Source organism: Cavia porcellus, unplaced genomic scaffold (assembly GCF_034190915.1).
Source record: "Cavia porcellus strain 051 isolate PalLab524CR breed Dunkin Hartley unplaced genomic scaffold, mCavPor4.1 scaffold_1, whole genome shotgun sequence".
Classification (NCBI taxonomy): Eukaryota; Metazoa; Chordata; class Mammalia; order Rodentia; family Caviidae; genus Cavia; species Cavia porcellus.
In genome coordinates, this window is record NW_026947484.1 from 49,247,436 (window position 1) to 49,273,544 (window position 26,109).

Below are 26,109 nucleotides of genomic sequence, written 5' to 3' on the forward strand. Positions count from 1 at the left end.
CAGGAGGTGGCAGGCACATCCCAGGAGGCTGCCCCAACCTCAGTCTAGGACAGCAGTGAGATGTGAGGGACACCCCTTTCCCATTACCGGAAAGAGGCTGCAGTCGGCTAATACCCCAGGCCCCCATCAGAGAGAAAGCTGGGGCCCAGAGCTGCTTCCGGCCACCTTGGCGATGTGCATTCTAACAGATGAGGGGCGAGTGAGGTTCTTAGCACGGGCAGCTCTGCTAAAACAGAATCAACACAGCTGGCTGAATCGATAGACGCTCTTCAGACGCGTGGAGGAAAAAGAAACTTTCACAAGAACAAAGTTGTAATGCTTTAATAACTTACGTAGAACCAACTTTACGTACACATACATAAAATGTGAACACACGATATCATTAATGGTATAATTAAATCCATCAAATTCCTAAAAATCCCCCCAAAGGGACTCAGTGCCAAGGACATGAAGAGGTAATTTGAAGGACTACAGACTAGAGTAAAACAGACAAAGCCATGTCTGTTTTGCATTTACTAACGAGACAACAACCTGCAGACATACCAGACTTTTGTAAGAACACATCAAGAATTGTCAGGACAAGGGTCATTTGAAAGGGATACAAATGATTTTGAAAAGGTGAATTTATAACTCAAGACATCTTTGGTCTTCCAAGTCACGCTTGTTTTTTACTTTAAAATACCAAACATGAGCTGAGAGCTTGGAAGTGTACCTAGAAGTATCTCAATTTTGAGCCAGCTGTCTAGACCAGGTTAGACTTAAAAATGAACTCAAACACAGCCACCAATGTACTTCAGAAACTCCACCTCTACAGAAAGGCTAGGGAAGAGATCTTGTAATAGAAGTTTTAAAATCAGAAAGAAAGAAAAAACCCATCTCTGCCATCGTACCAGTGGCAGATGCAGAATGGCCAGTGTGATAGTGAGTTCTGCTGGCAGCTGGGAAGCTTTGACGAGCTCTCTGTTGGTGGAATAGGAGGGATCAGAGGCCTTCTCAGAGGGGCTGAGGACTTAGCTCAGCGGCACGAGCACCTGCCTGGCAAGTGCGAGGTCGTGAGTTCGATTCCCCAATACCAACAACAAAAAACAGGCTTTCTCAGGGTGTAACAATGCTTATGTTGGGTAGGGGAGTCAGGGGGTTTTACTGTGGCCCGCATGGCCCCAGTGAGGCAATTTTTAGAAACGTAATAATAAATAAGGCATCAGCTTCCTGGACTAAGATACTGGTTCCCCTGAACAGAGGGACACAGAGCACGAGCCGTAGGGGCCCAGAGAGGACAGGAGCAGAGCCCGGAGAGCACTTGCCATCATCTGCATGCAGCCTGGGCTCACGGTGCAGAGGCCTGCAAAAAGCTCAGACAAAATACTCAATCAGATCCAAAAAGACTGTGTCCAGGCATCTACGTGAAAGGTACGGTTCTCACGGGAAGGTGCTGCCGCCTGCCCCTCCTGGGCTGCGCCTCCTACAGTAATGGCTCTGGGGAAAAAGGCAAAAGGGTCCCCGCTCTAAGGGCTGTCATCTCCTCACCAAGGCACAGAGAGTTCAGCATCTAAGTCCTTGTATGTGACATGAGAACAAATTCGTAAACGACTCCAGGAACGAATTCCCTGCACTTGAATTAAAAAAGAAGCCAAGGTAGAAGTGTGCTTTTTGAATCACAGCGAAATAAACCAAGAGATACTCCACTGTCTTTCCTGGACGGCCGCCGTTCAAAAGGGACAGTTTGTAAGTCCACGAAACACAGAGCCGTGGAAGGGTCACCAAACACGACGGAGGTGTGGTCTGTCAGCCTGGGGGTTGGGGGCCAGTGGCTCTGCAGCCCCCCACACTGGTTATTTCAGCACTTCTGGACCCCTAGCTTTTCTGTCGGAGGCAGAGAAAGCAGTGCTCTGGCCAGGCTTCTGCTGCTCCTGTGCTGACAGATGGGGTCAGGACAGGGTCCTGCACAGCGCGTGGACCCTCCTGCCCCCTGCACCCTCGGGCCTCAGACTGGCAGTGATCTGTACACACGACCTACACTATCAGCAGTTCACTTCGATGCTGCCACTAGAAAGTGGCAAGGAGAAAGCAGAGGGCTCACCCCGTCGGGAATTATTTTTATTTGACCTTCTATAAATAACGTTTAAATACAAGAGTTGACATTTCACATCTGTAACATCCGGAAATGGAATGCACAGGACAACGAAGACACAGCGCCGCTCGTGGCAGGATTCGCACACCGCACCAAAAGCGCCGCCCAAACTCAGCTTTTGATGAGGGTCAGGAACTCCTCCCGGGTCTTGGGGTCCTCCCGGAACACGCCCAGCATCGTGCTGGTCACGGTTTTGCTGTTCATTTTCTGCACTCCTCGCATGACCATGCACATGTGTCTACGGGAGACAACAGAGGCCGTGGAAGGAAAAGACAGTCAGGGCTGGTTTTAAAATAGAACAGGGCAAACGATGAACCCGCTTGGTTCAGTTGTCAAATGTGTCAAAATACTCCTCTTTCAGGCATATTACCTAATACTCTGTCTTTTTGACTCTGGGTCTCACTACGTAGTTCAAGCCGGCGGTGAGCTCACTATGTAGCCCGACTGGCTTTGAACTCACGGTGATCCTTCTGCCTCAGCCTCCCAGGTGCTGGGGTTACAGGTGTGCGCCACCACAGCTGGTGAGTTCAAAAATAAATTAAACAGTAATAAAACACTTCTTTTTCTCTTTAAAAAAGAAGTGCCTTCAGCTCTGCTTCTCTTTGTACCAATTCCTAGGTTTTTTTTTTTTTCTCTATTTTTCAAATGTGGAGCAAAGATTAACAAAATCACTTGGACCAACCAAAAAAAAGACCAAAAAAACCAAAACACAGGACATGAAATGTCACTGGCTGCCCCGGTCGCTCAAACCCTGCAACCAGGATTTCCCAATCACCACCTCAGATTCCCTCCACCTGCATGCACTTCCCTCAGGAGAAAAGCCTCTCTCCAAGGCTGGTTCCCCCACATCAGGACACCGTGAGCAAAAGCAGTGGCCCGGAGAACGGGTGAGCAGTGGCTGGTGCGTGGCATCACCTGCACCCCACAGTGACCCCATCTGAGGCCGATTCCCACTTACGTGGCTTCCACCACCACCCCGACTCCCGCTGGCTGCAAGGCTTCGGTGATGGCCACGGCGATCTGCTTGGTGAGGCGCTCCTGAACTGCGGGGGGACAGGGGCGTGGGTTAACAGACCACAACGGCTGGCAGCACGAGTGTGTGTGTGTGTGTGACACTGAAGAGGTGCCACACGCTAGCTTTTGCCAGTTTGCCCTGTCTGCTGGCCAAGCCACAAGCAACCCCATTCCATCCCTGCTTTAACTGCACCCCAGATGTTCAGGGAAGCAGGAAAACCCATCCACATCCCAGAGGGATTCACACCATGGGATCCACAGAAGGAGAAGGGGTGAATTAATCAACAGCTTGCAACAGGATTAACAAAGGGGCTACTTATTGATTTGTTGCAAGCCAATGATTTAACAAATAATACAGCTCCTTGTGCTAACAAAAAACTTGTCTTTGGGTCTGTAGCAGACTGTTCACCAGCTGGAGATTTAGCTCAGTGGAGTAAAGCACCTGCCTGGCAAGCCTGAGGTGAGGTCCAGTTCAATCCCCTGTATCAAAAAAAAAAAAAAAAACCCTGATAAACCCTGCCCACACCTATCAGAGCAGCGATTGGTTGAATCTAGACAGGGAGGAGTGGAATCCACACCCCTTTGAAAAGGTGGGCAGATGCATGGAAATGGGAAGGAATGTGTAACTACAACAGTGATTTTTTTCTTTGTAAGTTTGAAATAGACTCATCATCCTATCGGATTTTAGTTTTTATATCGTGGTTATTATGCATATAATATTACAAAAAGACTTTTTCTGTAAGAAAAAATATTTTAAGGAATGGAAATAAAGGCCGTAAAAGTTGTTACCTTGTAGTCTTCTGCTATAGATTTCTACAATCCTGAAAAAGAAATTACTGTAGTTACTTGTATGCTGAAGTACAAATGGCTGAGACTTCTTCGTAAGGCACAAAATAACAGTGGGCGCAGGCTGGGGGTGATGTACGGAGAGAAGACACAAGTCCCCCAGGGAGACAGGGTCTAAGACGGCTCAATCACTGTGCAAAACCCCTGAAGAGAGAGAGAAAACGGACACACCTCCGAGTGCAATGCTCACTTAGCACAAACACCATTAGGGCTGGGTGGCAACATCTTAAAATTCTCAAGTCATCACGTGTAAGCTAAGTCTCAAGCACTCTAATTAATCATATTGTGTTTTTAGAGCTCAAAGTTCAAGTTAAAAAATAAAAGGACTGTTTGTTAATTAAATAGCAGGTCAATGACTACCCCAACTAACCCTATCGGGGTAATTGGATTAGAACAGATTAGCTTTCTTCAGACATTGCTTTATAAAATGGGTTTACAGAAGCAGTCTGTATGAGTCATCTTCCCCAGATGCAGGCCTCCTGGTTTTGCCCGGAGTCTGCCAGGTGGGGAACTCTCCCTGTATCCTTCTCCACCAGAAATGCAAAGCACGCAACAGTGTTTCCAATCGCAGGGTGGCAAGGGTCTTTAGTCTCAAACTGGACCTCTGAGCAGTGATGCTGCCTCAGTTTAAGGGTCAGCTCCCCAGTGAGGCTTTTCATGCCCGCCCCACCCAGTGACACCCCAAAAAACCCGAGACCTAGTGCTCAGGGGCACTCCCTGAAGGCGGGGCTCTAGAGTCACACACCATTCAAGGAATTAACAGGAACCTAGGACTGCCACTTCTCTGGCTCAGAGGCAGAGGTTATATTTCTCGCTAAGTCAAATTTCTGTATTCATGACTCTTGACAGCTTCCTGGTAATTAATTTGTTATATAAACAGGCGGAGCTATTGATTTAAAAAGTTAAGTATTTCCTTCTCATATTATCTGCCTTTCTTTCTTTTGACACAGGGTAGTTCATGCTGGACTTGAACTCACTGTGGCACTCAGGCTGGTCTTGAACTCACAGCAATCCTCCTGCCTCAGCCTGCTGAGCGCCGGGATGTGCGCCACCCTGCCCAGCTTATTGTTTTTTTCTTGACTAGAATTTCAGGTGCAATATTAGACAACAGTAGTAGACAACATGGGCATCTGTGCTTTGCTCCACAGTGTACAACAGGAAAGCTTCTGATATTTTATCAGCACAACAGAGGCTGCCTGCTTCCGGCAGAGCCAGCTGCTTGCCCGGACCCGAGCAATTTCCTTGTGGGCCTCTTGATCGCGTGGTGAGCATGTTCCCCATCCCCACAGAGCTTCTGGCTTCTCACTCCTGGTTGTTCTTCTCAGCTATGGACTAAGCGCAGGATTATACAGCTTTTCCGAATTAAAAATAAAGATGTGTATTTTGCCCTCATTCTTAAGCAATAACTGGTCAAGAGGTGTTTGCTGGGGACAGAATTCTGGTCTTTCATGCCAAAGCCATGGCCGGGGTACCTGCAGCTTTCCTGGGCACCTGCTTTCCCACTGAACTGTGGCTGCAGGGACTGGTTGACTTTTGTCTTTGTCAGGGAATTTGCTAGGCTTCCAGAACAACTGGGCATTTTGCAGGTGTGATGGATTCTTCCAGGCTCCACCTCTCTGACACTGCATCTCCCCCAGGGCTTCGCAGCCCAGCTCAGGCTGCAGCAGACCCTGGAACCCAGCTCTCTCCCCTGCCCCATCTGGGTTCCCCAACCCTTTCTTTCCATTCACCCCACTTTAACCTGGGCCCCGCCTGCTGTTTAATGAGCCCATTAAGCTTTGATGTCCTTTGGCACCTTTTTTCTTTCTTCAGCAGGGTGTATTTGGTTCTCTTCCCAGTCTGGCTAACTCGGAATGTTTCTTACTCCAAACTTCACGAACTCTTACTTTTCAATATAAGTTGTCTGACAGTCTGCATCTGACAGAGCACAAGCTTAGGAGTACTGCACGGTTTCTCTCATGTGAGAATCGCAAAGCATACATACGTTAAAGAGAAAAATAAGAGAATAATACAAAACAGAGGACAGAGCCCCTGCCAGTGGGAGGGGGATCTAGAGACGCAGGCAGGGGAGGAGGACGCGTTCCCCCCCCCCACAGCACCTCCCGTGGTGATGTCACCACCCTGTGCTAACAACATGCGCCAGTACACGAGAGCAATTTAACACAGACCAGCCTAGGTCCTTCCCTTTCCTGTCTTCCCTGTGCCACTCTTCTGATTGTTTCTTGCACACCTAGGTTTCCTAGTGCACAATGTGTTCCCTTTCCTCCCCACCTCCATAAAATTAAGTGTTTAAGGCCTATTTTTAGTTCCATCTCCTCCCATTCCTAGATATTACCACACATCCTCTCAATCTATCTTTCCAGAGATCTCTCCTACAAGATTTTCAACTCTAGGACTCGTGATTTCTATCCTTTTTGTTTTGTTTTTGACACAGTCTCCCTATGTAGTGCAGGCTGACCTCAAACTCAGAGCAATCCTCCTGCCTCAGCCTCCCGACTGCTGGGATTACAGGTATATGCCACCATGCTCTGCTTTTCCATGGCTTTTATGGTTAAATCCAAACTGTTTCAAATAATTTGGAAAACCTCAAAAGAACAGAAATCATGTGGGATGTGGTAGCGCCTGCCTGAAATCCCAGCCCTCAGGAGGCTGAGGCAGGAGGATTCTTGCAAGTTCAAAACCAGCCTGGATTACAAACTGAGCTCAAGGCCAGCCTGAATTACATAGGAGATCTTGTTTCAAAAAAAAAAAGTGTTGGGCTGGAGATTTAGCTCAGCGGCATAAGCGCCTGCCTTACAAACAGGCAGTCATGAGTTCGATCCCCGGTGACGATAAAAAGGAAAAAGACAAAAAAAAAAAACCAGTGTTACAAAACCCAGTGTCAGTGAAAGTGTGGGGAAAGACAGCATTTTTGTATTCTCATAGCAGAAGTCAGTGTGACCTGCCTAGACTGCAATTTGGTAAGATCCAAAGTTCAGCCACCCTTAGCATTGAAAATTCTATTCCCATAATTTATCTTACAGGTAGATTTAAAGTGTACAAAGATAGTACATAAAAACATTTACCAAAGCAAATCTTTTCCTTTTGACGAAAGTCTCAAACTGTAAACTTTACCGGTCTATATCAAAGCCTGGCTAAGTAAAATCAATTAAAGGCATATTATATAACACTTAATCAGTCCTTGGTTTTTTATAATTGCTGTGGTTTTGGTTTTGGTTTGTGCAGATAGGGTTTCACTATGTAGTGCAGGCTGGTCCTGCACTCACTACGTAGCTCAGGCCAGCCTCAAACTCAGCAATCCTCCTGCCTCAAGCCTCCAGAGTCTTGGGATTACAGATGTGCACCACCATGCCCGGCTCTTGGATGTTCTTGAACCTCAAGGAACTGCAAATTATTTTTATAATTTTTTTTAACAAAGCAAGTTGTATTATAGCATATAGGGTATAATCTTGGGGGAGTGTTATATATGGGTACAATCTTTGTTGGGGGTGTTACGTTAGCTTTAAAAAATTATACATACATATTTGTTTTTACATAGAAAATTTCCAAAAGGTTAATAAATGAAGTATCTGCACTATTAATTCTGAAGAATTTAAGTAGGAAGAAAAAGCTTTTGCCTTATTTATCCTCTTACATTTAAGCTTAACTGGTGGTAATAGTATATTTTTGGTGGGGTTTATTGTTTCTGTTTTTGTTTTTGTGATAGGGCCCCCTTCTGTGGTCCAGCCTTGCCTTCAACTCTTAGGTTCAAGTCACGCTCCTGCCTCAGTCTTCCAAGTAGCCGGGACTACAGCCACATGCCACGTTCCTGGCAGTGTAATATTCCTGTAACAGCAGAACTTAAATGGGAGGTGGCTCCCCTGAAGTCTAACGCCCTGTGACCCCTTCTACCATGTCCCAGTCCTCCTCACCTGAGTCCTCACCTCCATCCATGAAGCCTGAAGCCAGCCCAGCCACTCGCACCTCCCTGAACCTATTCTACCAAGTGCCAGCCGCACCCCGGGAAGGCCTTCCCAGTCTACAAACCCACAATTTTGCCCCATTCCGGCAAGCGTGCCAAGGCCACAAAGCGAACTCCGTGGCCTTTAGCCACCTGAGGGTTTCTTCTGCAGGTTTGCTCTCGCCTTCTCCCAGCCTTGGGCCCTGGAAGGTCACTACGTCGCCAGGTGGCCGGGGAGCAGGGCTCAGGCGCGAGGCACAGCCGGCCTGGTCCCCTTCGCCCTGCCCAGGCCCACGGGCAGCTGTGTGAAGTCCCGTCCTCTTCCCTGTTTAACAGACCCTGGATTCAGATTTCCCACAAAATGCCTAATGTCGGTCAGTGCACTAATTTGCTTTCCTCCGGGGCTGTAATCTGATTCACGCACAGAAATCCCCACGTGAACCACCCGCTCCTTCGTGTGGAAGCTGAGGATCTGAGTGAGACCTGTCCCTTTCATGGAAAGGACAGGGGCACCCCCGCCTTCCTACCTACATCCTGGAGGCCGAGGCTCCCAAGGGGAGGAACCATGCCTTTGGACGCAGGTTCTGCAGCCTCCAGCCGGCGTCCTACAGTCAGGAAGGCCCCGGCGGAGGCCCTGTGCCCAGCCAGCCTGCAGTGCGCAGATTGCACATCACAACCCAGGATCCGTAACCAACTCTCAGCTCCGGAAATTGATTTTACTTAGTATTTGGGAGCAAGTTCCCCGAGAGAGAGCTACTATTAAAATGACAGCAAGAATCTGCATTTCCTCCACATGCTCGCCCGCAATTTCTAAAAGAGATGAAGGCCAAGCAGGGAGTGGCCAGATAGATGGTGTGGTTCCTGTGGATCCTAACACAGGACCAGGAAGGATGGGGCCCCCAGGGAAGGACCACGGGGAACCCCAGTGTCTGTCAGGGGCAGGCACAGGCCCTCAAGAGGACCCTAGGGTAAAAGCTGGGCCAGAAATTCACTTGGACCAGCTGGGACAGGGTCACTGTAACCTGCATTGAGTTGTTCAAACCTAGTTTGACTTTTTTTTTTTTTTTTTTTTTTTTTTTTGGGACAGGAACTCACTGTGTAGCTCAGGCTGGAGTCAAACAAACTGGCCCACGGCGAGTTTACACAGGGCTTCGCTATGTTGTCCAGGCTGACCTTGAACTCATGGGGATCCTCCTGCCTCAGCCTCCCACACATGGGGATTACAGGCATGAACATCCCATCAAATTCAGTTTTAAAATGCTGCGGTTGTCTGTTTGTGACACCCACTTCGATCTGCTCTTAAACTTTCTCTCTATACACATGCCCCTCTCCCAGCATTTCCGCTGTCACCCAGGACTCGCTATCCACACAGACAACACAGGAAAGGATAATTAGGGGCGACAAAATCTTGGTGGCTGGGGCCTCTCCAAGATACCTGAACACAGACCCTCAGTCAGCTTCCAGGGAAGCACAGGCGGCCACGCCCGTGTGCCAACACTGCTTCCTGCAGCCCAGACAAAAGCGACAGCAAAGCAAACCTAAAGGCTGGCAGGATAAAGAAGCACAGAGAAGCTGCGGTAGAGAAGAGAGGATCAGGGCAGGTGCCCTGCCCGGGAATGGGGTGGGAGGTGTGGTCTATAGGGGTGAAGGGCCTAGAACTGAGGACAGGCTCCAGGGTTCCCGGGGATGCAAAGCCAGGTGCTATGGAGCCACGTCCCCCGTGGAGTTTAAGTCAAAGTCTAAAAACAGAGCTGGGTATGGTGGTGCACACCTGTAATCCTTGCACTTGGGGGGCTGAGGCAGGAGGATCTCCATGAGTTCAAGGTCAGCCTGGGCTACACAATGAGTTCAAGGCCAGTTTGAAGAACAGGGACATGGCTGCCTGTGTCTCCTCTCACGCCGTGACTATTAACTAAGCCCCCTGAAACCTAGGCTGGATAGAAGATCACCCCACATTTCCTCCAGTCCAGGAAGGCTCAGCAGAGGAAGCTGTGAGCAGAAACTTCGAATAGGTACCTGGGAGGATGGGAGATGAGAAGAGCATTCACACTTCAGCACTGCAATTCTGCTGGCCTTGGCAGGTGTATAATTTGGGGGGGTTGAAGGGGAGTATTAAAGACAAGGTCCCACAGTGCAGCCCAGCCTGGCCCTGACTCAGTGATCCTCCTGCCTCAGCCTCCCATGAGCTGGGATTACAAGTGCGCACCCCCATGGCTAACCGCAACTATAAATTTTCAGGCAGGATCTGAGGTCCAAGCTAAAGGCAGCCTGGGGACAGAGAAGGCTGTGGCCACGGAAGGGGCAGGTCCCGCAACCGCTGTCCTGTTCTCCGCATCGTACTCACCGCGCAAGCTTGCTGAGGCCGAGGACTTGCTTGTTGGGGAGATAGCCAATGTGGACCTTAGGAGAGGAGAGAGAACTCGTGAGCCAGGGGCAGGCAGAGCGTGGCTCTGTGACCTCAGAGTACAGGAACGCAGGAAGGGCACTGCATACTTATACATAAACCCACCCTAAACTCATGGCATATCTTCAAAACATGACTCAGAAGGTGGGCTGATGATGTATTTTTAAAATTACATAAAGACAGCACAAGACCACTATACCTACAGCACTGAGTCTGTTATCAAATGACACATTGATGCTAGGTGCAGTGGCCCACACCTGTAATACCATGCTCAGGAGACTGAGGCAGGAGAATCGCCATGCGTTCAAGGCCAGCCTCCAAAAAATCCCAAATGACAAATGTAAAGTATGGCGGCAACTTTCTGTAAGGACACTAGGTTCTGCATTTCTTCCTCCATGGAGGAGAAGCATTCTCAAAAAAGGTTGCATGATCAGGGCTGGAGATTTAGTTCAGCAGCATAAGCACCTGCCTTGCAAGCAGGCAGTCGTGAGTTCGATCCCCAGTACCGATAAAAAGGAAAAAGACAAAAAAAAAAAAAAAAAAAAAAAAAAGAGGTCACACAATCCTGCAGTGACATCGAACGCAAGCAGCAGCGACTCCCAGCCTGGCAGGAACTGTAAACATGTGATGCCACCAGCCCACCATGGTGCCTCAGGGCCCCGTGAGCCCTGCTGCGTGGGTAACCCACATCCTCTGAGGCCCTGACGCCTGGCTCACAGCCGGCTCCACTGCCCTGATCAGGAAAGCAGCTGAGGACAGGAGAGGCCGCACCCGTCAGTGCAGAGGGTGAATCTATCAGGAAATGCCAGCCACTTTCTAGGCCAGGGGTCAGTGTGAGAAAATGTTAGCTCTGTTCAAAGGCTGGTAAAGTGACCACTGCAGGCAATCAGTTAGCCAGATATAGAACTGCAGAGTCTGTCATCATAGCTATACTGGGGAGGCTGAGGCAGGAGGAGCTCAAGGTTGAGGCCAGCCTAGACCACTTAGGGAGATCCTGTCTCAAGTGACAAAGATAGATAGATAGATGATAGAGAGAGAAGGTAAGTAGTAGTGTGCTTGCCTAGCTTATAAGAGGCCCTGAGTACAGTTCACATGGTGACTGCTGACCTAAATGCCCGACGTTCCTTGTGCACTGCCATACCTGACCTGAGTGAGAGTCTTCGGTAATCTTTCACGTCCTAGGGCCAAGCTCTGAGACTTTAATTCCACCTCATCACCTTCCTGGCAGGCAGGAAGAGCCAGGGAAGCAACGCCCAAACTCAGGTGTTGCAGAGAAAACCCTCGGAGTGGAGCCCTCCCAAAGGACAGGCACCCACATGGAAACTTTCATGCCTGTGTGCCGAGCGACAGTGCATTTACAGTCGGTGCTCTTTTTGTCTTTCTCAAGATCCCGATTCATGTAAATTTCTGTTTTAGAAAAATCATCACTGAATAATACCCCTAAAACCCAGAGTTTGCAAAGACACAAACTCAGAGGGCACTGCCACTCCAGATGCCACAGGCATGGCTGAGCCGGGGACAAGCAGGCGTGGTCCAGCCAGGCCCCTGCAGCTCCCGCAACCGCTGGGACAGAAGCCCGACTTTCTCAACCACAACAGAAACCAGCCGCAGACTCCTCCGCCAGTCCAGCAGCGTTAATCTGATCTGGAATCCCCAGCTTTACTCTCATCTCCTCACGGCAAAGCAGGAGGTCCAGTGGAGCTGAGCCCTAAGTGGCAGCAGGACCCCGACAGAAGCCCGGCCAGGGCCCTTCAGTGGGAGAACTGGTTCTTTTAAAGCCAAGAGACTTAAGAGACATAGCCAGATGGGGCGGAAACACAAATGACTCTAAGCCGGGTTCTTGTTTCAGCAAACCACAGCTAGAACCTGGGAGACCAAACATTTAATACAGGTTCGTTGTCAGCGCTACTAAGGGCTCACTGCTAATTTTCTTTGTAGTATTGCTGTAAGAAAGCAAATAGTTTAGAGATGGACATTAACTGGCAGTACACACAACAATTTCAGGGGTGACAGTGATTCCAAGGCAGGCTGGCTGTAACATACCTCATATCCTTTAACAGGTTGACGTGTTCACTGCTGACTTATGAGAGGGCATCTCAAATTGGGTTGGTTTTTTTTAAAATTCATCATTTAGAGAAACAGACTAGGGGAACAGAGTATAATGGCAGGATTCAGTTTCACATGGCGAGTGGGGACCTGTGTGTCGTCTAACCAGCCCTGTGCTGGTAATTGGAGAAGCTGGTGGAAGGGAACAGGAACTTACTCTACCAGCCTTTCTACTGCAGCGGGTGACTGAGATTTCCAGCGCTAAAGTTTTTCTTTAAAAAAAGATGCCACTCCACACACAACCGAATACTAATCCTGAGACGGGAAGTGCAGGTGTCAGCAAGAACTCGAGACAGTTAGGGCTCCCGTGAGCTGCTGGGAGTGTACACCAGCACAGGGGCCTCAGAGAGCCGAGGGTCAGCACTGAGAAGGGTGGACACCATGGGCCTGCTGTCCTAGCAGAGGTGTATGCCCAGGGCACCCAGAGAAAGCTCAGGGCAGCACTGTTGTTGGTAGCTCCCACCCACCCAAAGAAGAAACATGGCGGTCCAAATGTCCACTGGGACCAGGACAGACCGGCAGTGGTATACTATTTACACAGTGCAGTAGCACATAATAATGAAGACAGTAACGGCAATGAACCTTACAACACAGACAAAAGACGTCAGATACAAAAGAGGCCCAACTGCATGTTCTTTCCATTTCTGCGTGGTTGAAAAACAAAACTACTGTCTAGTGTTGGAAATTGATGTGCTGGTTACCTGCGGGCCACAGGGTGGGGTGGCGTGTTCTGGCTCTTGGTCAGTGGTGGTAAGAAGTACCCCTGCTATTTCTGCATTTTTCATGTTTTACTTCCATGAAAAAGTGTAAAATAAAATAAACTGGGTATGGTGGCACAGACTCCAGAGGCTCAGGCAGGAAGATCAAGTTTAAGGACAAGCCAGGCAACTTAGAGAGAGCCTCATCCCAGGTGAAAAATAAATTTATGAAAGAGCTTGGAATGTAGCCTCATGGGGGATTGCTCTCCTAGCATGTAGAAGATCCTGATTTAATGCCTAGTACTGCAGAAAGCAAAACAAAAAACATCAAAGAACTTCAACAAAAAATGATGTAATGTTAATACTTAAGTAAATTTAAGTGATGGGTATATAGGCTTCCACGATACTATTTCCTAAGAGACTTCTATTTGATAGTAATAAAAATTCAAAATAAAACAAAAGTATTGTGGGAGTTGGGGAACAAGACAACTCTTTGTCCTAAACTCCATGTTCTCAAATGTATGTGTTATGGCTTGTGTCTAGATAGCCCCTCAATGCCTCATGCTCTCACACACAGATGAGGCTTTATGAAGGTGGCTGGATCTAGGGTTTATAATGTGGATAAAGGGTATGATAACTAGATTAGTCCACTAACTGGATTAGCATGGTTCTGGATGTGGCCCGACAGATTTAATAAAGACAGAAGATCCACACGGGGTGTGAGTGGCAGGAACCAATAGGCCTGCAGCCTAGATGGAATAAAAAGGGAAAGAAAGGATCACTTGCTGTCTCCTGCCTGTCTGCCATGGACTGTTTCTACTCTAGTATGCCCTTCTGCCATGACCCCTTCCTTGGAACCAGCCAACTATGGGCTGAAACTTTTACAATCTGTGAGCTAAAATAAACCTCTCCTCCTTTAACTTGTGGGTGTTGGTACTTTGTATAAGCAACAAGAAAGTCGTTAAGACAGTATGCTGAACTATAAAAAACTAAAAACCCTAATTGCATTGGATTCATTTTTTCTAGTCTAGAATGGCTTAGATGCATATCAAATCCACTAATACCATAACCTCTGCCCCAAGCAATTCTGCAGTCATTACTGCTCATGTCAAGCCAAATACAAATACATCTTAGGTCAAACATTATTCAGCCAAAATAAACAGCAAAGGACTTTAGAACCTGAAATAGCCACCTAAAAAAAAATTGCTACCTTCACCTCATTACCTTAACCTATCAACATGGTATTTAGTATGGACAGCTTGCCCTAGGCACAAGTTGCTATTTTGCTTTTGTTTTTGTAGAATTAAGTTTTAGATCAGCCAGGTGGATGAAAATTAAATATTTATGCATAATTGTAACAATCTAGGATATTAGGAATTGGCAACTGGTGATTTTAAATACAATTATCCTACTTTTAAATTGGTAGGAAATGACAAGGAAAAACTTACCTTTCCAACAAATGGGACAAGGTGGTGTTCGCACATGGAATACATATCAATGTCCTTCACAATCACCATCTCGTCATGGTCTTCATCGAATATAGCATCATTCAGGACATCTGAAACCAGAGGCCTGCTTTAGTGACCTTTCCAGCTTTACAGAAAAATACACAAATACACCATTCAAAACCCTTGATGATTAAATATGAAAAGACAGTAAACATTAAATGGAATATTAATCTTGCAAAGAAAAGAGAAGGAAATACAAACTAAAACTAGTTAATTTTCCCTTTCAAATTAACAAAGTTAAAAAAAACAAATTAACAAAGTTTTATCCTTAAATGATATTTTAAAAATCCCTGATATAATGCGATACAGGAGATGCGGATTATAAATATATGCACAGTGTGAGGGAGAGGGGTGAAGAGGGTGAAAACAGGAATAACAACATAAAAGTGGCTGTTTCCGGTGGTAGAAACGGGCCACTCTCACTCTCTTTAAATTTTCCTTTTCTGTTTGGTTGGGCTCTTTTGTATTCTTTTCTTTTCAGAGATAGGGTCTCACTATGTGGCCCAGGCTGGCCTCAAACTCATAGTAATCTTCCTGCCTCAGCCTCCCAAGTGTTGGGATTACAGGCGTCTACCTGACTTTTTATGTTTTCTTATACTTAATATTTGCCCTATAATATATATGTGCAAAGTCATATATTGGAAGAGTGATATTTATCCCTCTGAATTCTGAGGCCAAAACCATATAGCTGTAAACTTAACCTCTATTATCCAGGCATGGTGGTGAATGCCTATAATCCCAGAACTCAGGAGGCTGAGGCAGGAGGATCACTGTGACTTCAAGGCCAGCCTGGGTTACAAAGTGAGCTCAAGACCAGCCAGAACTGCATAGGGAGACCCTGTCTCAAAATTTAAAAAAGGAGGGACCAGGAATTTAGCTCAGCAGCACAAGCACCTACTTGGCAAGTGCAAGGTAGAGAGATGGATCCCTGGTACCAAAAAAAAAAAAAAAAAAAAAAAAAAAAACCAGAAAAACAAAACCCCAAGCAAACAAAAAACTTAAACTCCATTATCAATTCCCCAAATAATTTTGTAGGCTCACAAAGTTTTCCAATTATTGTAGGTGGCATCAGACTTATTCTATCTAAAAAGTCACCTGTCTAAGGAAATAACCCCAGTGTCTGTATGTAGGCACCTCTCTGGGGAGGCTTTGGGGGACACCAGTGTCCTGGGTAATCTGTGAACCCATGGCAAGCTACAGAGATGTCTAAAATCAAAAGACCTCATTGTTACAAACTGCGTAAGTCGAGCTTCAATATCTCATCTGCAAATCAGAACTTAATGCAATGATGCCCAAGAAAGTTCTGAGCTATTTGTTGCCCTGTCCTGGTCCTGGTAGGAATGAAGGACAAGAGCCCATGTTCACCATGGTAAACCCAGCAGTATCCAATCCTCACCATGGAAACCCAGCCACAGTACCCAATTCTCACCATGACAACCCTGCCACAGTACTCCCATCCTTGCCATGATACTTAGCCACGGTACCCAATCCTCATCACAGTAACTTAGTCATGGTACCCAATCCTCACCATGATAATTCAAACATGGTGCCAAATCATCACCATGTTAACCCAAGAATGGTACCTAAACAGTGATACAGGTGAATGTCTAGTGACAAAGAAGATTCTTCAGTTCTACTGTCAAAAGAGAAAAGAAACTACAAACAAGGACAGTCATGTGCTTTCATAAAATAAATAAATTATACACAGAAAAGGCCCTGTGCTTCTGCCCACACACCTTAGCAGACTGTGTCATGGTTTATGACACTGGTCCCCCAGCTTCATGAATTATGAACGCAACCAAATCTAGCATTTGTGATTGGTTCATTGTCTAGCATTCAGATGGGTGGTGTGAGTGCTACACTCACCTAGGGGTGGAGCCAGGATATGATGTAATGGTAGGAAGAAGGCGTGTCTCTCTCTCTTTCTGGTTAGTGCTTTGCTATTTGCAGCGGCCATGAACAGCAGCCAAGCCATGCCACACTGCCTTGGAGTCAGCTGAGTACATACTGAAACCCTCAAGAACTGTAAGAAATAAACCTTTTCTTTCCCAACTTTGGGTGTCAGGTATTTTGTCTCAGTGACAAGTGAAAAGTAACTAAGACAGACCGAATACCTCAAGACACCTTGCTGTTGATCACAAGTTTGATGGACACCCGGAACCTACAGTGTGAGTGGACAGAAAAGAAGAGATGATTTGGGAAGCAGGCTGCATGAGTCACTGTGTGACACGCAGACATCCACCCAACAGCCCTGACCTACAGCACCTCAGTGCCCCAGAATCAGGGCTTTTGGACCCTGAGCCACCATGAAGAGCAGCCACCACCTGAGTCAGGCCGGTCCCAGGCCGGTCCCAGACACACGTGACTGCGACCAGGGAAAGTGGGTGTGTGCAGTGTGAACCCAACGCAGGCGATGGAACTGATCCCTGTGGGCTCACTGGTAAAACCCAGGGAGGGAAAAGCTCCCTGCCACTCCTTCTCCAAAAGGATTTTCTGTTCTGAATATTCTGCCCCAAACTTCCATCATCTTTTCAAGAGGTCCAAACACAGGTCCTCCTTTGGCCACGAGTTCCTAGATTCCTCCAAGATGTTAATGTAATGTCACTTCCTATCAAAGGGACTAAAAGTCTTCAATCACATGAGAAACAGTCCTGGAAGTAACAACAAATAGAAATTTCCTGAAGAACAAGAGTGCCGTCAGACGTCATTTTCCACGGCAAGAAAGGAAAAAATAGAATCCGTTCTAAGCTCTGGTGACAGCCACATGCCATGTGCCATCTCTCAAGCAGAAATACTGTCATTTACCAGCTCTGGGACCCCAGGCAAGACCTTCTGTGCCTCGACCATCCTGGCTGTGGAATGAGCAGAGGAGTGAAATGCCAGCCTCACAGGGCACCGTGGGAGGGAAGTTCTACAAAAGACCTCAATAAGTACTGTTTCAAAAGCACCAAGAAGCCGGATGTGGTGGCACACACCTGTAATCCCAGCGCTGTGGGAGGCTGAAGCAGGAGGATCACAAAGTCAAGCCTAGCCAGGGAAATGTAGCAAGAACCTGTCTCAAAATTTAAAAAGGGCTGAGATATCACTTAATGTGAAGTCTCTAGGCTCACACCCAGTGCAACCAAGCCAAAACAAAACAAACCATAAAAGGATCAAGAGGATAAAAGACTTGGAAATACTGAGGAACCATCAGACTGAAGACGATACAGTAAATAAAACTAAATGCAATGGAAGAATCCAATCTAAACGAATACGGCAGCTCATGCTACGGCACCAGTATTAACTGCTAAACCTCAATGATTGTAACCACGTCTATAGGAGGTGTTAGGAGGACCCTCGGAAAGGTACTGCATCGGACAGCTGCGGTGCTCTTGTAGTTATGTTTCAGGTTTAAAATTATTTCAAAATAAAAACACAGAATGTGAGGGTGGTGCGGCTGTGACATCCATCACCCCACCGTTGGCTGGGGTTGATTCGGCTGCTCTGGCTCGCTGGTGGGCACCCCCAAGCCTCTCTCCCGAAGCTGCACATTTGATCAGAGAGGACAAAAGCTGTGCTCCCCTGATAGAACCTCTGGACAGGCTCTCAAAATAAAAATACAAAATGGACAGTGTCCCTCAGCGGAAGGCGGCACAATGTGGTGCTTGCTTCTCCGTGATTAAAACAGCGTGAATCACACATGAGAACCCAACTGCAGGTCCCACGCGCCATTCTCAGTGAGGGAAACCACAGCAGGCGTGGAAAGACAGGCTGCAGAGACGCCAGCGGGTCCCCTAGCACTGTGTCTCCTGGTAACACCGTCACCGTCTTGGCTCGTGTGTGGTCTGTTATGGGTGCAGGATGAAATTCCCTAGCGACTGCACCTAGTGTGAGGTTCTAGGGAAGAGAACACTATAATGACAGTGTGCAGGTGGTTTATCAGGGGCCAGAGAACAGTGAAAGAGGAAGGAGAGGCAAGAAATGTGTTTTTTTTGGCACCAGCGATTGAACTCATCACCTTGCACTTACCAGACAAGCGCTTGTGCTACTGAGCTAAATCCCTGACCCAAGAAACTTTGTTAGGTGACAGAAAAGGCATCCGTCTCCACTACGTGCCAGCTGCACGATGGCTCACATCTACCAAATCTCACGTGGTGCAGGTAGGGCTCATGAATGCCACCGAATGCTCGTCAGACCCTGAAAGAGCCAACCTTTAAAAATGTCTTTAAAATTGTAGTACCAAATGTGATTCTTTTGTGAAGAAAAGCAGCAGAAAAAATTTTTATCTGCAGAAACACTGGAAGGATCAATCAAAAGCTAATACAAATGACACTCTATAAAGGACTAACAGAGAAGAGACTGATGGAAATAAGACATCCGTGAATATAATTTAGCATTTGACTTTGAATACGTAATGTTTACATACTCAAAATTAAACTGAAAAGAAAAAAAAAGAACATTCGCCGTCACAGGGCTTAGTGCCCTGTGAGTCGTGGGACACTAAGACACGATCTGTGGTTTGTCTCACTGAAATGAATACAGGCTGTAAACTTGACCTAGCCGAATCATTTTTCTTCAATAATGAAGTTTCCTGGCCGTATTTACTTCTGTTTTGCTCCAAAGGATCTGCAAGCGACCATCTGTGGATCATAAGAACCAAACCCTATCACAGATTGTTTTAATTTCCTGCCTGTTATCAGCAGCAAGAAGGTAACCCTGGAAACGTGGATTGCCGGCGTTCTGTTGGCTGCTGCGGTGCTGGTCACAGCAGCCACAGCGCAGCCCTCACGGGTCCCAGGATCGTCTGCACCCCCGTCACAGGGCCCCTTGCTCGTGCCATGAACGACGGGGCAATGACAGCAAAGGGCACAGCTAGGAAGCCACCAAGGGGTTAGGAACGGATAAGAGAACTCCAGGGAAAATCTCCCCAAAGGAAATTTCCTCCAATGGACATTTTGAGGGATTTTTCTCTTTCATTTTTATTTTCACTAAAGGTACAGGAATTAATGTTAGGCAGGTATGGTGGCACATGTGCGTAAACTCAGCATTCAGGAGACTGAGGCAGGAGGATTGCCTCAAGTTTGAGGCCCGCCTGGGCTACACAGTGAGTTCAAGATCAGCCTGGACTTATATATTTTTAAGGAGGCCAGAATTTGACACCTGATGCGTGCAGAAGATGACAGATGACTTAAATTATAGACTGGCTTTCACCCTAATGAATAGGAAAGAAATAACAGGGACTGCTATTGCACAAAACACAAAGGAAGATACGTGCCTCTCAGTACCATGGTACTGTGGCACCCAGCCCTACTGGGTCAGAAGCTGCCAAGCCGAAGTGTTGCATCTTATGGCTGTGGAATCTCCACTATGGCCTGTAACACCATGCACAAAGCCGGAGCTAAACACCGACCTTCCCTGTGTATCCAATTAATATGTCCATCTCTCTCCACCCTGTGATTCTCTTCCTTAAAATAGACCTATAATGAAAGGACTCAGCCTAGCACGACCGCGTAGGACTGTAATCGCAGTTAGTCAGCAGGCTGAGGCAGGAGGATCACAAGTTCAAGGCCATTTTGTTACAAGTAAGTGAGACCCTGTCCCAAAATAAAATAAGAAGGGTGGGGACATAGCTCAGTGGCAGCATGCACAAGGCCCTGGGTTCGCTCCCCAGCACCTCAAAAAAATAAAAATAAAAGATTAAAAAAAGGATCCTCAAAGAAACTCTTGTGGCCAAGGGAACCTGCAGCCTACTGGTTCTAGCAGAAATCGAAACAAGTGTAAAAGGGAAGAATGGTTACACGATTCGGGCTGAGTCACACAGAAATAAGACCCAGCGGTAAAAGTGAGCGAATCTGAGCTGTGCTCATAAATCCCTGAACTCACGCCAAACCGGCCAAGCCAGGCCTGGAGGGAGGGGGAACGTGAGTCACCTCGCTAGCAGTGGAGGGACAGTGCTGCATGCAGTGGTGGACACACACAGGATACAGGAGAACACACACACAGGAAGCAAGGCGCTTCTCCATCAACTAGGCACACCTGGCCTGAGGACTCTGGGGACATGGCTCCGCACTCAACCATACAGAGCTGGCATGTGACACCGAGCCCCATGCTGTCCAGGCTGTGGAACGGTGGTCACTAGGGAGGCAGGACGCTAGCTACTGCACAGAAAGGGAAAGTCTGGAGACAGGCACAATTTTCATTCCTGTCACCTTTGGCAGATACCTGCATTTGCCTTGCATGATTACAAGACAGCCCAAGCTTATGAGCTACGCGCTCAGGGCTGCCCTGAGACCCCACCCCCACCCCAGCCTCACAGCTGGTACTCAGTGAGCTCTTCTGTCCCCCCCCCAGTCACCAGCCCTCCTTCTGCTGGCATGGGATCACGACTGCATTCATCTTAGCCTCACAAACCTTAGCTGATTACACCCTGCTCTGTCTACAACTACTCCGGCCCTTGTAGGTTGTTTGGAAGACCTAGAAATCCTGGCAGGGTAAGGGAAAGCCCACCCCATCTCCCCACAGCTACACAACTGCCTGACATAAGTGACTCAAGATGCGGGATGCACAGGGCAGCAAGCAAAGGAGAGGTCCGGGGAGCCAGGCTGTTGGGCAGGAGCTGTGCAGAGGACATGTCCTGGGCTGCAGTGGCCTTGTGGGACAGAGATCAGGCTTGGAGGAGCCACCTGGACGGACCCTGTGTCCCTGTCCTGCACAGCTCTGGGGTACCAGAAATCAGCACCAACCACGACAGCTGTTCTGAGGCCTGCTTGTGGGGCACTGGGGACCAGGGGTTTTCTGTACCAAAGGAAGGGAAGGCACCCAAGTTAAACTATTCCAGCTCTCATGGCAGAAACCTGAGGTTATCGAGCAATCGTAATGTCACTCTGGCCTCAGTTTATTACTCTGAATATTTCAGAGAGACCTGAAATAAACTGTTGGAGGGTAAGAGAATAAAAAGTACAGTTAAGGAGTCATTTTTAAAAAATAAAAGCACACATTTGCCACACTGAGTTTTTGTTTGCTTGCTATTTTGTTTTGCTTTCTTTAGTTTTGTTTTGGAGACAGGGTCTCACTATATAGCCCAGGCTGACCTCAACAATCTTCCTGCCTCAGCCTCCTGAAGGCCATGATTACAAGTACTGTATGTGCCATCCCCAGCAGGCTCCAAAGTTAGTCTTTGAATTGTATAATTCTGTCCATCTTTCGCAATCCAGCCATCAAACTAAAACCAGAATTTACAAAACAACAAGGCCTGGTGCACAGCGGGATCAGATAAGCCGCCATTGGCTCCAGAAGGCACAGACGGCTCATCCTGTATCATCCTGCATCCACTTCCCCCAGAGATTCCCTACAATGCCATGAAACCCTCCGCAACCAAGATAGGACCGGCAGGTTGGGGAAGCCACCACCACTGGTGACAAACGATAAGGGGTTAAGGATAGCAGTTCCCAAATACGACAAGTGCCAGGGAGCTTGGGGGAATGCAATCCCCCAAGTCACCTCGAGAAAACCTCAGCCAGGGGCTTGGCTGTGACCCCAGGACTGTGTCCTTCAGAGGAGCCAAGTGAGGGGCTTGGGCTGGAGCTCAGTCCCCACCAATCGATCAAGCAAGAGACTCGGGTCATCCAAGGGCAAGGGAGGACCGCACCAGACAGAGTGGCCAGCTGGATGCCAGCTGACTCACTCGATGTCAGTTACAGGGATCATGCGGCCAGGTCTCGTTCCTGTGCTAGACACAAACTGTCTAACCACGATCGGGGGAAAGAAGAGCCCTCGCTATCAAAATATTCAGAGTGTGACTAACTAACCTGCAAAAGCAATGGTTCACATGAAGGAAAGCTTGAGGGCCGACAGGGAAAGAAATATGACTGCATTAAAGATTAAGATGTGGGGAGGCTGCTGGGCTAAATCACTTATATCTATAGTCCCAGGTCCTCAGGAGGCTGAAGCAGGAGGATCACTTGAGCCAGGAAACATAGCAAGAGCCTACTCCAAAACAAGATTTCATGAAGCTAAGGCAGGAGGACTGCTGGAGCACAGGGGTACAGTATCCATGTGGACATCCCAGTGAGGCCCCATGGCTTCAAAATAAATGAGGGGAGATTCAGCCCAGATCCTAAGGCTGGGCAGAAGGGGAGGGAGATGGTTCCCCAAGAAGGGAGGAGGAGGAGAAGTATATAATGGAAGGCAGAGGGGGAAGGTACTCTGCTCACTGTGCCTATGTGAGGCTGAAACAGTTCCTATTTTAGAGCAATTTGCGTTTCATTCATACCTTCTGTCAAGCCTCGCCACACATGGGCCCATGGTGTAGATGAGAAACCTGACCCTGGTGTCTGGAAACCTTGAGCACCTGAAGAAAAGCCCACCAGGTCACCAGCAACGGCTGGATTCGGACCTCTGTCTTCTGACTCCATACCTGAGTTCTCAGCCTGAGCCACCATAGTCTGAACCCAGCTGACCAGAAATGCAGACAAAGAGGGGACCCAGAAACAAGACGGCCACAAGTCGGTGGTACTGCCATTCAAAGTCTGCCGTCACGTGACACGGCCAAGACCAATGAGAGCAAAGGAAACGGTGCAAACCCAACTTGTAGAAAGAAAAGAACACCAGATGTGGTGATGCGTGCCTGTAATCATGACGCTGAGGCAGGAGGATCACCATGAGTTCAAGGACAGCCTGGGCTGTTACATAGCATGACCCTGTCTCTAGATAAAGGGAAGAATGACCAAATGAGAGAAAGGAAGGAAGGAAAGCAGGAAGGAAAAATCAGTTATGAGCATTGAAGGAGAGAATAATATCTGGCTCCCTGTCACCCATGGGGGCATATCAGAGAGCAACCAATCGCCAGAGACCAGCAGGGCACAGGCCTGGTGTGCAGCACAGGCAAAGTCCAGTTTTATCAACTCTTTATTTAGTTTCTGTGAGGGAAATGTGGTAATTTAATACCACTTTGACCTTTACTTTTTGAAATCAAACTGGAACAGTTTCAGGGGAAAGGAGAATTCCATTAAATCTTCAAACTAATAAAAAAAGGCTTTAAAGAAGAAATGAATGGCCGTAGAAGTTTGTCCTAGCAAACCCCCAAAGAATCATCTCAAGGCTGGGCAGAGCACAGCTGGGCAATGCGCACCCTGCATGCAGACAGCCCTGGTTCAACATTCAGTGGCAGAAATCAGACTCGGTCAGTCAGCAAGCAAGACGATTGGTGCCTGCAGCTGTGAAGCTGTGCCAGCCACACAGTCTTCCCACTAAAGACACCTGCCCATGCCATGTAAGTCCATACCCCTGAACCCCATCTCCTGAGAACAGAAAAAATGAAAATAAGAAAAGCAATTAGACAAGTGGGATGGAATGACACACACCCGCAATACCAGCACTCTGGGTGGCTCAGGCAGGAGGACCTCAAGTTCAAGTGCAACCTAGGTGATTTAGCAGTTTTCCTGTATTAAAATTTTTAAAATGTTAAAAGCGCCAGGGTTTGTAGTTCAGTGTGAAGAGTCTGGGTTCAATACCTAGTACCAAAAAAAAAAAAAAAAAAGGCGGGGCATGTTTCAGGATAATCAATACAAAAATAATCAAAGATGCCAGGCACAGGGATGCATGCCTATAATCCCAGCTTGCCAGAAGGCTGAGGCAAGAGGATCACTGCAAGTTTGAGGCCAGCTTAGGTAACGTAATGAGTTAAACACCAGCCTGAATTACACAGTAACACTGACCCTCTCTTTAAAAACCAAAATAATAATAATAAAAGGAATATTGTGGGCCAGGGGTAGCTCAGGGGCACAGTGCCTGTCTGACAAGTACAAGATTGTGAGTCTGATTCCCAGTACCAAAAAAAAGAAAAGAAAAGAAAAATTGTATGAACCTCAAATGGGCCTTGGTTTATTTTTTTAAATCACTAATAGAAGATATTTGAGACAGCTGGAAAAGTAAGAATATAGACGACAAATCAGATGAAATTAAAAAATAGTTATTTTTTCCCCAAAGGATGGAGTAAGTGGCTAAGAAGGGAAATTCTTCTCAGGGTGACATTTGACCTCTAAATCATGGCTCTGATGTATTATCAGTAAAAGAACAGATAATGTGAGTAGGGCAGAAGGCTAATTTTGAATAGAGGTCATAGGTATACAAGGGTCCATTATACAATTTTATTTTTGTTTTGGAAATTTTACATAAGAAAAAAATTAAGAATAAAAACAGGTCAGGCCATGATGCTAAACATTAGTTTCCTGGGCATGACTGTTCTGCCAGCTAATTGCAGAACCACTTTTTCCTGGAGCCCCTGGCTCTGCTCTGCCAAGAGTGACCCTGACCCTCCTCGGTGAGGGCTGGCTCGCCCGTAAATAAAGGCTGCGTCAGTCCCAGGGCTCCGGGTCATCGGGGCGCAGGCCCGGAAGCGCGCACAGATGAGGAGCGTTTTGGAAAGGTCTGCGTCACTAGGAGTCCTGTTACCACAGCAACCGTGTGCACATGCGTGACGTGACTGTTTCTAAGGAGAACGGCACCTCCAATACCGCGAGGACCTGCAGGCACGTGCTGGGTCCCCGCCAGCTGCAGGAGGTGACGCCCAGCAGTCCTCGTGCTGCCCCCAGGAACACAGGGACAAGAACGCGCTGTCGAGGACCACAGGCGTGTTGGCAGATCTGCCACGGCACCCTCAGACTAGCTGTGCTTCCATCCCGCTGGGAGGAATATCTTCAATGCCCTACAAGATTCAGAAATACCCCAAAAATGTTAGGACTGGATTCTGGTGAACTGAATTTCCAACAATTAAAAATTAAGTCACTTCTGGGCTGGGGATTTAGCTCAGCGGCATAAGTACCTGCCTTGCAAGCAGGCGGTCGTGAGTTCAATCCCCGGTACCGATTAAAAAACAAAAAAAAGTTACTTCTTTGTTTTGTTTCCAAATGGCTTCAATGACAAGGGCCCCTGCTCTCCAAAAATGTCAGTTTCGTAGGGTGGAGGAGGGTGGAAGGGAAGAGACATTTCAACAGGAAAGAAAATCTGCCATGGGGTCAGCAAACCCTAAAGGTCCTGAGGCGGGGGCCTTTGGCTGCAGAGGGGCAGAGGGGCCCACTCTGCCCTTGCGGTCACACAGCCCTTAAAACAGGAAGGGGACAGTTGAGATCCTGCCAAGTCAATGCCTGTGTCCCTCCTGAACTCCAGCAGGGAGAGCCCTTCCAATTGCTAAGGAAAATCCCACCCCATCTTTTTTTTAGAGAGAGATTGCTTGTGTGGAATGTTTTCCGGTGGCTTAAGTTGAGCTGTGCTCTGCCTGGTTCTACTGAGAACAAATAAAAAGGAATCCATGTTCCACAAAACACGCCACATTGCACGACCGCAGCAGGTGCTCTTGGGAAAGCTACGCTATTTGGACCAAGCAGACCTCAAAGGAACTGAACCCAACATCAGCAAGAACCAATTTCTTCATCTAAACTGGGTGCATAACCACAGAATCCTAGATAAGTAAGTCATTGATTATC

The 26,109-nt window shown here is 47.6% G+C and overlaps 1 protein-coding gene across 1 annotated transcript in view; it reads right to left on the bottom strand.

The window, feature by feature from the left end:
• Positions 1–305: 305 nt before the first annotated feature.
• The window catches only part of Gch1 (GTP cyclohydrolase 1), a 44,057-nt gene continuing 18,253 nt past the window's right edge, over positions 306–26,109 (bottom strand). The window contains exons 2-6 of the mRNA XM_003471837.3: positions 14,588–14,697; positions 10,276–10,331; positions 3,935–3,966; positions 3,090–3,174; positions 306–2,369 (exon numbers count right to left, since the gene is read on the bottom strand). Coding sequence (XP_003471885.1) covers positions 2,243–2,369; positions 3,090–3,174; positions 3,935–3,966; positions 10,276–10,331; positions 14,588–14,697 — 410 coding nt within the window. The 3' untranslated portion in view covers positions 306–2,242. The remainder of the gene's footprint in view (positions 2,370–3,089; positions 3,175–3,934; positions 3,967–10,275; positions 10,332–14,587; positions 14,698–26,109) is intronic.